This window comes from Monopterus albus, unplaced genomic scaffold, assembly GCF_001952655.1.
Source record: "Monopterus albus unplaced genomic scaffold, M_albus_1.0 scaffold49.1, whole genome shotgun sequence".
NCBI classification, from domain to species: Eukaryota; Metazoa; Chordata; class Actinopteri; order Synbranchiformes; family Synbranchidae; genus Monopterus; species Monopterus albus.
In genome coordinates this window covers 2,631,241-2,644,066 of record NW_018127929.1, presented here as the reverse complement: position 1 = coordinate 2,644,066, position 12,826 = coordinate 2,631,241, and the positions used below count along the sequence as shown (strand labels likewise).

Here is a 12,826-nt window from a genome sequence, read left to right as displayed (position 1 = left end):
GCTGTGTGTGAATGTCTGTGCTTTTATTCATGAGTCATTGTTTGTGTGTGAATGTCTGTGAGAGAAAAACAGAGCAAGAGAAAAGAAATGTCAGCAGTGTGCACTATCTGTGTGAAGCATATGGTAGGCAGAAAGCGTCACGTGGGCAGTTATATGTGCACGCACAAGGGGTGAGAGAGAAAGATTTACTTATCCTTAGTCAATAATTCTCGCTCTATCGCTCTCTGTGTGAGTGAATAATAACTTTAAAAGAATAGTTTGACATTTTGAGAAAAAGGCTTATTTGTTTTCTTGCTGAGAGTTAGAGGAAAAGATTGATACCACTCTCACATCAGTCAGTTAAATATGAAGCTACAGCCAGGTGATAGCTACTGTAACAGAGCTTATCAGACACACTAAAAACAGGGGAAACAGCTAGGTTACCTTGGTCCGAAGGTAACAAAATTGAACTACTAGCACCTTTAAACTTCGAAAATTTATGTTGTATCTTATTTTCCTCAATCTGTATAAAATCCAAGCTACCATACAGACATGAGAGCGAAATCAATCTTCACGTGTAACACCTTGGCAGAAAGTGAATAAGAATAATGGCTAAAATGTCAAATTTCAGCTTTTATTCAGCGTTACTTCATTTTACAATAAAAGCATTATGTTATGTGTTATACTACTTCTTAAAGTAACATTACATTGTACATGCATGCTTACACTCAGACATCTACAAATAATTCATCATCCTGAGATTCCCGACTGTGTGGACAACGGTGGTGAATCTATAATGTCAAATTTTCATATTGCATCAACACAAACGAACTGAGTGGTGTAAATCATAAAAGAGCAGTCCTCCTAACAGTTCCAATGCTAATGTGCACATGTGGTTTTTGTCTCAACCTTTTTCCTCTTGCCACATCTTATAGCCCTTATTCATTTCTGTTAAGCTGCTTGAGCCTCTCAGTAATAAAGCCATAAAAAAAGAAAAGGATAGTTTCAGAGGCGTCAGGGCAGGTCTGCCAGTACTACAAAGAGGACAGTGAACCTTTCCCAAGCTTATTCTGACTTATCTTATGACACACAATAGCTGCTTTAAACACATTTGAAGTCCCCCTGTGTTTGGACTGACAGCAACAAGAAAGGGAAAGGCTATATGGTTTTAAATCTTTGATGAAATTGCAATTAAGACAGCAGAAGAAGAAGTGAGCCCAGAGCTATGCAAGCACAGATCAAAAAAAAAAAAAAAAAACAGTGATGGAAGGAGGAAATATGAAAAGTTAATTCTGCTTTGTGGGCTTAATTCTGAGCATGTGTCACTGGATATAACCCTCCCCTAAAGGTGTAGAGGAGATGAAACTGAAAATGGCCAGTACTGTAAGTCTTATGTATTAACCACAGCCCAGTGGGTTCTCTACAACCTTAATGAGCAGTAATGCAGCAGTGACCACAATACTCTACTGCATGAAAGGATATTTTGCAGGCTATGTGTGCTAAATGAAAACAAAAGTCTAGAAACTACATGGAGAAGAATGATGTCACTTTCAGGGACTTTGATGCCCTACCAATTTGCCCATCTGGAGACATCCTCAGGAGTCTTTTTTTGCTTCCCTTTAGGGACAGTTTTTATGCTTTTGTCACATGTCCCATGGTTATAGCTTAAATGCTGGCACTAGCTGTAAGATTAAATGCTGAAGCCTCGAAGGGAAATTGCCTTTTAGCACCAAGAATATCAAGTAATTGAAAGTTTGACCGGATGTACAGTATGTGTCTCGACAGTTTTACACTAAAGGAAGTGTAAAGCCGGATTCTTCCAAAGAAGATGTCTCAGCAAAAGGCTTAGCTTCTGTTGTGGAAATGCAAGCACGTTTGAATTTTGCTTTACTGCGCTTTAAATTGTGGTTCCAAGCATTTGTATACGGTTTCAGCATGTTGTTTTACTATACGCCAATATATACTCTTTATATATTTATATATGATAAAGATATTAACTACAAATTTAGCATAATTATAAGTCTTCACAAGCATGAAAGCCCTGTTCTTCTCAGCGTTGTATCAACCCATTGCATCTTAAGAGGCACAGTCCAGTCATTGGCGGGATTTTTTGTGCATGGCTGCTCTGTTTCTGTGCTGATTAGCCAGGGGGTAAAGGCTGGGGCCCTCTCACCATATGCTACTGTCACTAGGAGTGACATTATTCATGGTGTCATGCCAACCCAGTGAGTCCAAGACTATGCTGTGACCCTTTCTTTAAGGGCTGTCTTCCTCACTAGGGTTTGGACTAATAGCCACACTACGTTTCTGAGTATTTGTTTCTCATATTTTTGAAATTCACACACAGTGACTTGTCTCTGGGTGTTGAAATATGTCTTAAGCCACTACATACAAACAGCAGTTTTCAGAGTTTCGGCTTTCACAATAAATGTCACACTTCACAGTTATGATATAATCACTTATGGAATGCAAGTCCAAAGCTAATACTTCCTTTCATATAGCTATCCCAAATTTTTGATGAGCTGTTATCAGATTTCTGATATTAATTTGCCCCATGGATGTATAACATCTGGCATGGAAAATCAAGAGGGCATTTGAAGGCTTGCCGGAGGGACATGCCTGCCTGATATGCTGCAGCACTTTACTCTCAATACTAATTGGATTTTTTGACTATTTTAAAAGGTCCACCAAACCCACAGCCAGCTTTTTAAGAATGGTTGATAAATAATTAAACTGACCCAGATAGGGTGGAAGAAAATTTAACTGCTACCCCCATTTAAAGGCTTAGCTTTAGAATCCATCAGCTCAATAATCACTTAATTTAAACATTCCCTTCAATCTCCAAGGCTTAGAAGAAGCATCTGTTATGCGCGCGCACACACACACACACATCTCTATGAAAATCTAACCACAAACATGTTGACATCTGTTTCTGTAATGACTTTCATCCAATGCCCATTTAGCCACTGACTGCTTGATGAATGTTATTTGTATACTATTTAAAGTCATCACTGACACAACTTACACCACAGTTTTCTGAAAGGTCACAAACTTCGCTATAAGCCTCCTATAGCTCAGCACGCAGCTTAGCCCAGCTTACAGTAAATCCTCCTAAATGTGTTTATGTTTGTCATTTGTAAATCTTATCTTTACACTATGTGAAATAAATGACAAGTCTATTAGGGTATTTGAAAAAAAAAATCAAAACATGCAACTGTATTTTTTTATACAGTATGCTGTTTATAAGATATGCATCACCTGAAACAATAAAAGCTGTTCCTCATGGATAACAAGCAATATCAGAAAATAAACTGCCTGAGATACATCATGTGGAGACAAAGATAAAGCAGTGATTTCGGAGAATGTCTTCAACATGAGGGCTTGAAACACTGGGGAATACTGAGAGTTAATAAACTGCCAGAAGCACTGGAGGCTGACCCGATAGCATACTGATGCCAGCACCCCTTTTTATTTATGCCAAGTTGAAACCACCACAACCTTCCCATCCCTGTCAGCTTCATATCTTAATCCCCTCAGGCCTTTTCACTTAAATCACTTTTACTAACAAAAGCGGATCATATAGGTGGTGTGTTGCACCTATTGCCTACATGTAAATCCTGCAATCCCTCTCAGCTTCATGAACAGATTTGACTTTAGGCCAACACAGCCAGGCTCTGTGAGGGGACGTAAACGGCATTAGCTCCAGGCAGTTGCCATGGTGTTCACTTATTTACTGTTCATCATCCCACTGGCTTCAAACAGTGCTGTACACATTTTAGCTGCCATATTAGTGTCAGTGTTATCATCTAAAGGGCACATTTCCACTGGGTGATTTAAAAAATTAAACTGTGGCTGTGGTTATAAACAACTGAAAGTTACGAGCAAATGCAAAAAGTTCTGTAAGCTGAAAACATACTGACCAATTGAAAATGTGCATTATTACCATCTTTTCCAACCAAAAATCCACATTTTTTGCAGCTTGCAGTGGGGATTTCATGCCTTGGGTAGCTGTTTTGTTGATCAGTAGCTGTCCTCATGTTTTAATAAAACCAAAGGTTGGATAAGTCAGAATGTGATAAACTGGCTTATCCTAAAAAAACACAAGCAAGAAACTACCTGATCTCATATTTGATCCTCTTGTAGATTCACGTGGTTGTGTGAGATTGATTCTACAGTAATTCAACGCTATGAGGTGAGGATATTCTATAAGCTTTGGCAGAGCAATGTTTACTAAAGCTCTGTTTTGTTATCAGCAAGAGCATGATAAATTAAAAGAACACTGTGTGTAAAGTACTGACGGTATTTATTTACCACATGTGTAATAAATATGTCACTGAAGGACAGATTTCTAAAATGAGTGCATAATAGTACAAAATGTAGAGATCCTGTTGCCAAGCTTATGTTTGTGCAGTGGACTAAAATCTGTTTTATTTTTGGGAAAATGATCATACCATATTTCAGGGTTCCAGGGTCATAAGTGTGGCAGTTGCTGCATGGATGGGCAGGCTTTGCCTGCCAAGATGTCCTGTGCAGTCAGTTCATGAAAGGTTATGCAACAAAAAATGTGCTGATTGTCTTCTGTGGCCCCATGAGTTCTGAGTTATATAAATATATAGTCATCACCACAAAACCACATTTGGACAATAGTCTTTCTTCTTCTCATTTGTATGTGACTAAAAATATTTTTCATACTGCACAGGTTTTCAAAAGCTAAGTTATATCCAACTAGCTCAAAACACATTTTTGTTCACTTTCATTCTTTTCTCTCTTATGTCTGTAGTTATTTTTGCTAACTGTACAACACAGCTTCTGTTTGCTGTAGTTATTAACACAAAAACCTGTCTTCTTGTTGCATCATGCAACATGGAAATTATACATTTTGATTATATATCATGGATGTTAATGAAGAAGTTAATAAATACAACAAACCAACCCAAAGTAGGCTTTCATTTAATTGAAGTTTTTCTCTTTTCTAAAAATTTGCTTGCACATGGACTTATCAGGAGGTAGAGTGGTTGTCCCCCAACTGGGGGGCTGGTGGTTCAATTCCTGATCTCCCCAGTTCACATGTTGAAGTGTCCTTGGGCTACCTTGGTTCTGTACTGGAGACAAAGTCCTTGTGTGTGTAACATACAGGCCAATAAAAAAGTTATACCAGTTGGATGATTGGGTCAAGGAAGACAAATAGAAAATGAGCATAATATGTAACAAACAAAAAAAATTCTCAGAGGTTTTAGAAGTGTTAGAAATCACTCAATCTGCAATTATATGATTTCTAGTAACTGGAGGCAGTGTAAATACGCGTAATTATAAATATGACTACCACTCCGAAGCAGGAGGCGGTGGTGTGGAGCTTCAGGCAACATAGCAGCAAGCCATTCAAAGCGAAAGAAGAAGACAACAATGACGCTAACACGTGGTTCCAACATGTCTGCCTGACGTGTTGTTTGGTTGTTGTATGCTAAGAAGATATGAGCTGTTTTGATCACTAGTTTGATCCCGGCTAATTTGATAATCTGTATAATAAATTTGCTGACCGTAGGTTCAAAAGTATTAAAGCTACAGGATGGCCCAGAGAAAGAAGAAACTGACGAAGAAGAAGAGACACACCAACAGAGAGTCGGAGTCTGACTCTGACAGGGGAGACTTTGAACTGGCTGCTGAAATTAAGGACGATGATTCTGTAAGCAACAATACATTAAAACAAGTCACTCATTCAGCCGCTTCTCTTAATCATGACGTTTGATGAATTGGCATATATATTCACTTAATAAAGGTTGTCGTTATACGAGCAGTTTTATACGAAGTTTGTTATAAGATGGGTGTATAGCTCAGCAGCAAAGCATTTTACTCATTTTATCATGGATTATTGGTTGTTCTATTATGTTATACCACATATAGTAGGTATATAACGCTCTACTTAAATTGGGCTACAACTAACAAGTTTTCATTGTCAGTGGTTTTGTCTGTAAAGTGATACTCAGTCTTTAAAATGACAATAGTGAATGGTTTCCAGCAGACCAAGGAGACATCTTCAAAAGTTCAGACTAGTCATTTTACTTTTGTGGCAAAGAAAAGCATCAATCCTCATATATAAGAAGCTATTATAGAAAGAAATATTTGACATTTCTACTTAAAAGTGGCTCAAATGGTTCTTTAGTTAAATAATTGCCGATTAAAACATGTTTTTCTGCTGTTAGTAGATCGACCAGTTGATTATTCCACTAGCCTGATTCAGTGCTACTATTTATTATTCTTGAAAAGCATCTAATGTAGGTGACTGCACTTTGGAAGTGTTGTTCATAGCACGATATTGTATTATACACTCTCATCCTCAGTATAACGTTACATCTGCTTTCACAGTGTGTTTTTATGATGCTGAGAGCATTCAGTTTTTACCAACACTGTCACAGAGGTATTCATTATATGATATGATTTAGCATTAAGGTCATACTTAGTGGCTGTTGTAGTGGACAGCACTGTAATGTGTATACATTTTGACCATCTCATGTAAGGAAACAGGGATGACCAGAAATTGTGGTACAGGTGTTGTCTTGGACTGCATTAGTTTTGAAAGGTGAACCTAATAACAGATTCACTCACTGAATGTTTTCCAAGATCTTCACACATGTAGTATAAGGTTTTACTGTACACCCACACCTATCATCATATATCTAGTGAATATTGCCTTGAATTTAATATTATTATTTTCTGTTTGTAAGTCATTTTGAATTGAAACATTTATTGTCATGTTTTCTTATTGGTGTTACAGGCGGGGAGGAAACTGCTGCGGTTCCCCGCCTCATCAGACTGCCTGTCTGATGTGGAGCCTGACACCAGGGAGCTGATCAGAGCCCAAAACAAGAAGAAAAAGAAGTCTGGAGGTTTTCAGTCCATGGGTAGGAGCCAGTGAAGAGCACACTGATAGGGCTGCATGCCCTCTGGTTATCTGTATATACTGTAGGTAAAAGTCTGATCCAGTAGTAACACTGTTTGACTACATTATGAATGATTTCAGGTCTCAGTTACCCAGTATACAAAGGGGTCATGAAGAAGGGTTACAAAGTCCCAACTCCTATTCAAAGAAAGGTAGGTCAGTGGTGCTTCAGTGTCATATAATTAAAGGTGTTTACTGATAGGTGACCAGTATTTTATGCCCAAACATTCTCTTTCCCATTTTAGACTATTCCAGTGATTTTGGATGGCAAGGATATAGTAGCCATGGCTAGAACTGGCAGTGGAAAGACAGCAGCCTTCCTAGTGCCCATGTTTGAAAAGCTGAAGGCTCCTCAAGCCCAAACAGGAGCCAGGGCCCTCATCCTGACCCCCACCAGAGAGCTGGCCCTTCAAACCATGAAGTTCACAAAAGAGGTCACACAGTTAGATTGATTGTTTGTTGTACTTGTTCATTTAACAGTTTAATGTAGTGATGGATTGTGTAGCTATACTTTCTGGGTTGAAAACTTTGAGTTGAATTAATATGCTTTGTCTTTGGAATAATTGCACGTGTGACTGTTATTCATTCCTGTCACTGACTTTTTTTTCCTCACTGTCTTGTGGTATTATAGTTGGGAAAATTCACCGGCCTCAAGACTGCCTTGATCCTTGGTGGAGACAGGTGTGAGATTCTTAGTAGACTTACTGTATGCTGGTATTCTTTTTTTTGTTGTACTCAGAAATCTGCACAGCTGTGTGTTAACTGTAGCGAATGTCTTTGCTCTTCTCTAGAATGGATGATCAGTTTGCTGCTCTTCATGAAAACCCTGACATGTGAGTGTTTTATTGTTGTGCTAAATGATAAATGTTCTTTATCTTGAAATCCTGATCTTAGTCCTTTCCCCCCAGAATCATTGGTACACCCGGTCGCCTCATGCACGTTGTGAAGGAGATGAACCTAAAGTTGCAGAGTGTGGAGTATGTCGTGTTCGATGAAGCTGACAGGTGAGAAAGAAAACTATGCATTTAAATTTGTGGTTATTTCATAGCATGGCTTGGATGAACTTGTACGTTTTTGTTAATGGATCTGTGTTTCTCCTCCACTCAGGTTGTTTGAAATGGGTTTTGCCGAACAGCTTCAGGAGATCATTCGGAGGCTTCCAGACACCAGACAGACTCTGCTGTTCTCTGCTACTCTGCCCAAACTGCTGGTGGAATTTGCCAGAGCTGGTAAGATCAAACTTCTTGTTTTTTTGCCCACCATTGTTTATTTTTTATATTTTTCATCCTGTTTGTCAGTTCTGTTTTACTTGGGTTCATATCATTCCTTAAATCTCAGATTAACTTTTTTTTATTTTCAGGGCTGACAGAACCAGTGCTGATTCGTTTGGATGTCGATTCTAAACTGAGTGACCAAATCAAGGTAAATCAAATCAAGGACCAAATCAAACATCACAGTATTGGAACTGAATTTCTAATGACTCCCATATACACTGAGGCTTAAGTGAGGAAGACATGCTTTTATTAAAATAGTCTTAGAATGGTAAATCTAATACATGATGGTGTACTTCATACAAACGAATTATAATAAGATCTAACTGTAATTATGCTGTGAACTTCCACTCGAGATGTGTTGTCTCCATTTGTCTATATCTGATAACTTACTGTATTTCAAAACAGCTGATGTGGCAGGGGACTGATATTTTTTACTTATAGTCTTTATAGTGATGCATTCAGGTACAATGTCTTATTTATGTAGTAAGTGAGACAACTGTAAGCAAAATGTTTTTTGCATATTCTTTACCCAGACAATGGATATAATTGTGCATCAGAGGTTTAGAGCTATGTCCACCCCTTTCCAACCTTTCCAAAATATAAAAACTTTTCCTGTCTTCCATCAGTTGTCATTTTTCCATCTGCGTGTGGACGACAAGCAGGCAATGCTGCTTCATCTCTTAAGGAACGTAGTGAAGCCTCAGGAGCAGACAGTGGTCTTTGCAGCCACCAAACATCATGTAGAGTACCTCAAGGAGGTGAGATACAAACAGCAGAATGTCTCTCTCTTTGTGTGTGTTTGTCCTTAATGAACCCTGAAACATTTTCAGTAAATCCAGTTTTTTTCTAAGGGGCAATTTTTGCCTTATTTTATTTGGATCAATCTAGCTGCTTACTTCAGAAGGCCTGGAGTGTGCCTACATCTACAGTGCTCTCGATCAGACTGCCAGAAAGATCAACATTGGGAAATTTGTGCATCGAAAAGCCATGGTGCTAATTGTGACTGATGTCGCTGCCCGTGGTATAGACATCCCCCTGTTGGACAATGTCATCAATTACAACTTCCCCTCCAAGGCCAAGCTCTTTCTCCACAGAGTTGGTCAGTGGCTTTTACACAGAATTCAAAGCCAGATTTTCAATAACGGGATGAAATGATCAAGTTGATATGATGAATGAGGATTGTCTGGTCATCATGTCTCTTTCTCTCCAGGCCGTGTGGCACGTGCGGGTCGCAGCGGCACAGCCTATAGTCTGGTTTGTCAGGATGAGATGCCTTTTGTGTATGATCTTCACCTCTTCCTTGGAAGGCCCGTTCAGCTCGCCACACCTGACCACACACCAGGTAGGCTTTGCAGAATCCCTGCCAGGTGTCACTCTTAGATTGAGGCTGTGAGTAGACTTGCAAAAGTATGTTTTACCTATCAGTGTTTTGTCTATTACCATCTTCTGACCCACTACACCTACCCTCAGATTCAGACGGTGTGTTTGGTCGGGTCCCTCAAAGTATCCTTGATGATGAAGCCTCCCATCTGATCACTGCCCATGAAAATTCCTTGGACCTGCAAAACCTGCATCATGTCTCTGAGAACGCCTACAAGCAGTACCTTAAGTCTCGGCCAAACCCCTCACCAGAGTCCATCAGACGGGTCAAAAATGCAGATTTGTCCAGCATGGCTGTCCATCCATTACTAGGTCAGTTTGGAGGAGGATGACGAGAACAGTAATGGTGATAGTCAGACAGTAGCTGCAATAGCATTTATTTAATCTTGTTTCAGGGTCAGGTTTGGAGAAAATGGAACTGGAGCGCCTTGAAATAGTTGATGCTATTAAGGTCTACAAATCCAAATCGGTAAGTTACACGCAGGTAATGCAGGTATTTCTTAATGCTTCTCTTTCCTGCTAACCTATGTTAAAACATAAAACCTCTCATCTTTTGGTGTAGACTATTTTTGAAATCAACTCTAACAGTAAGACACCAGCCTGCGAAGTGATGCGGGCTAAACGCTCCAAGGATGCACAACTGGTGAACAAATTCAGCAAGCAGAGAGAGAATCTGGCTGCAGAGCGCCACCTGCATCAACCCGTCAACAGTGATTCCACACTGACCACAGGCAAGGAGGATGATTTAAAGGTAAGTAGTCCTGTGACCGTCGGATTCCACTAGTTGTCTCCAGTGTTTTCTGTGAGACCTGAATGCGGAGCACTTAGAATATAACCCAGATAACAAACTCTGGTCAGCAGTGTTGTACATGAACATGCCAGAAGTGCTAAAAATGTCTCTACCACTGTCCCACATTCAACCAAAGTGGGAAAAAGATATAATAATGGATTCTGTGTCAAAGGATATTAGTACTGCAGCTAAAAACAATCACAATTTCTAAATCAGAAATCTTGTTAGTTTCTGACATGCAGTTCCCTGTGTTTCCACCAGGGGGTGTTCTCTGCTGTTGTCGGTGGAAAAAGGAGAGGTTTGCATGAAGAGGAGGGAGAAAGGCCAAAGAACAAGAAAAGCAGACAGAGTGGGAAAGATGAAGAATTTTACATCCCATACAGACCCAAAGACTTCAACTCTGAGAGAGGGTGAGGCAAAATATTCTTAAGATTTAAAAAATAATAGTAAAGAAAATTTGAACCACTCATAAATAAAAATATTCTCTGTATGTTCTAACCTGTGACTTGTGTTGTGTGCGGTGTTAGGTTAAGTCTCAGTGGAGAGGGCAGTGTGTTTGAACAGCAGGCGTCCTCAGCCGTCCTGGACCTAATGGGAGATGAGGGCGGCCGGCTCAACCAGGACAAAAAAATAATGAAATGGTGAAAATTTAAAATTTACTCACCCAGTCTAAACACACAATTTTCTAAAAAAAAAAAAAAAAACCAAACAAAGCTTCAGATTTTTCCATTTCATAGCATAATTGAGTGTCTCTCTGTCATTTGTAGGGACCGAAAGAGGAAGCGCTTTGTGACAGAAACAGGAAAAGAAGACCAGAAGAAGAAGATCAGAATAGATGGAGGCCAGGTTATCAGCAACAAGAAGAACAAGAAGAACTTGTATCCTTCCTACGTGTTTAATATTATTGCCGTTAGTAGTCCTGCTCCTTCCTACTTAGAAAATATTGAATTGTGGAGATGCTGTCTGACCTTAACAACATGTCAGTTATGAGGAGTGGAAGAAAAAATACAGGGTTGATGACGGAGCATCAGGCTCAGATGGAGAAACAGGAGGAGGAAGAAGGAGGCCAGCAGGAGGTAGTGGAGCGAATAAATGAATTTCCCACAGTCTTGAACTGTTCCTAAAGTCAAATTACTATATTGCCATTTTGAATCTTGATTACCCAGCTTGCAAACGTGCTGTTAAGCTTACTTGAAGAAAGTCTGTTTCTGCATTATAAATCAGTACTGTGCTAATGCAGTGATTTGAGGTCTACATATGGCATCAAAATTTTCATTTAAAAAAAAAATTAATCCTCCTGTCTGTGTCCCTCAGGCCGTGGTCGACGAGGTCCTAACTTCCAGAGCCCCGCAAGACCGCAGCAGACGCCTGGTGGAGGCAGAGTGCGCTCAGAGCTGAAAACAAGGGAGCAGATCCTGAAGCAGCGAAAGAAGAAGCAGAAGCACCAGTTCCTGCAGAGCGGAGGGCTGAAGAAGCTCCATTCCAAAAACAAACAGTGGTTCAGAGAAGTTAAGAAGTCAGGGTTTGGACGGGGTGGCCAAAAGAAGGGCAAGATGAGGAAGAAACTGTGAGGGGGGACAAAGAAGGAGAATGATCACAGAAATGATTCTGTGAGAGAGCTGAGACAGAGGACAGCATGAGCATCTGAATGATGAATGTCAGTTTTGTCCCAGTCCACCTCAAGAGTCTCATGGTGCCTTTTCTGATTGTGGTCATCAGCTACTGGACTCCATACATGTCACAATATAAAAGAATGATCCAATGAACAGGATTTGTTTTTTATGTGACTTTGACAGTAAAATCTGCTCAAATAATTTTCGGTATTGAAACATGTCTACACATTAACTGATAAATACAGATGCCAGTAAGGCAATATCCTGTGTCACGTTTTCATTTGCACTCATGTCGAGACAGCAGACGAGTATTTATGATGTGATGTTTAGGTTGGTGCAGTTATTTGGCAAAGTGTATCTTTCATGCACAATTCTTATATACCCCATTTTCTTCAAGTTAATGATTTAGTATTGCACTTCAATAAATTAGGGAAACTTGAAAGAAAGACTTTAAAAAAAGAGTGGTCAATGCAGCAGAGCCACGGCAAGTAATAGCATCTTTCTGTTAGACCCTCACCGTCTGGTAAATGCCCATGTCTTTTGAACTCCATGTCCATGCTGTGTTTCTTATACTGTGACCTTAGTAAAAAAAGGGGTATGTTGCACCAGAGCTATCAGGAGTGGCTGTTTGGTTTCACTGACATACTGATTAGTTCAATCTCACTGCACTAGATTATTGGTTCTGTGATTTCTCACAGCTGAGATGTATCACATTCAATTGCTTTCTCTGGCCAAATGTTAACTAATCACATTTAGTTATTGCAGAAAATACTGCAGTTTATCATCCAACAAGAGAACCTTTCGAACCTCGTTCTGCTGTGGCCTCAGACGAAAGCGCAGCACTACAGTGTAA

The 12,826-nt window shown here is 39.7% G+C and overlaps 1 protein-coding gene across 1 annotated transcript; it reads left to right on the top strand.

Moving 5' to 3' along the window:
• The first annotated feature begins 5,342 nt into the window (after positions 1 to 5,342).
• On the top strand, positions 5,343 to 12,578 carry ddx54 (DEAD (Asp-Glu-Ala-Asp) box polypeptide 54). The gene is made up of 20 exons (XM_020600956.1): positions 5,343 to 5,662; positions 6,752 to 6,878; positions 6,998 to 7,068; positions 7,162 to 7,350; positions 7,548 to 7,597; positions 7,708 to 7,749; positions 7,825 to 7,920; positions 8,024 to 8,145; positions 8,277 to 8,338; positions 8,817 to 8,948; positions 9,079 to 9,289; positions 9,401 to 9,532; positions 9,661 to 9,882; positions 9,966 to 10,039; positions 10,133 to 10,321; positions 10,622 to 10,770; positions 10,888 to 11,001; positions 11,128 to 11,238; positions 11,345 to 11,436; positions 11,675 to 12,578. The coding sequence occupies exons 1-20, from the start codon at positions 5,546 to 5,548 to the stop codon at positions 11,929 to 11,931; spliced, it is 2,559 nt and encodes an 852-aa protein (XP_020456612.1). The 5' UTR covers positions 5,343 to 5,545; the 3' UTR covers positions 11,932 to 12,578.
• Positions 12,579 to 12,826: the final 248 nt, after the last annotated feature.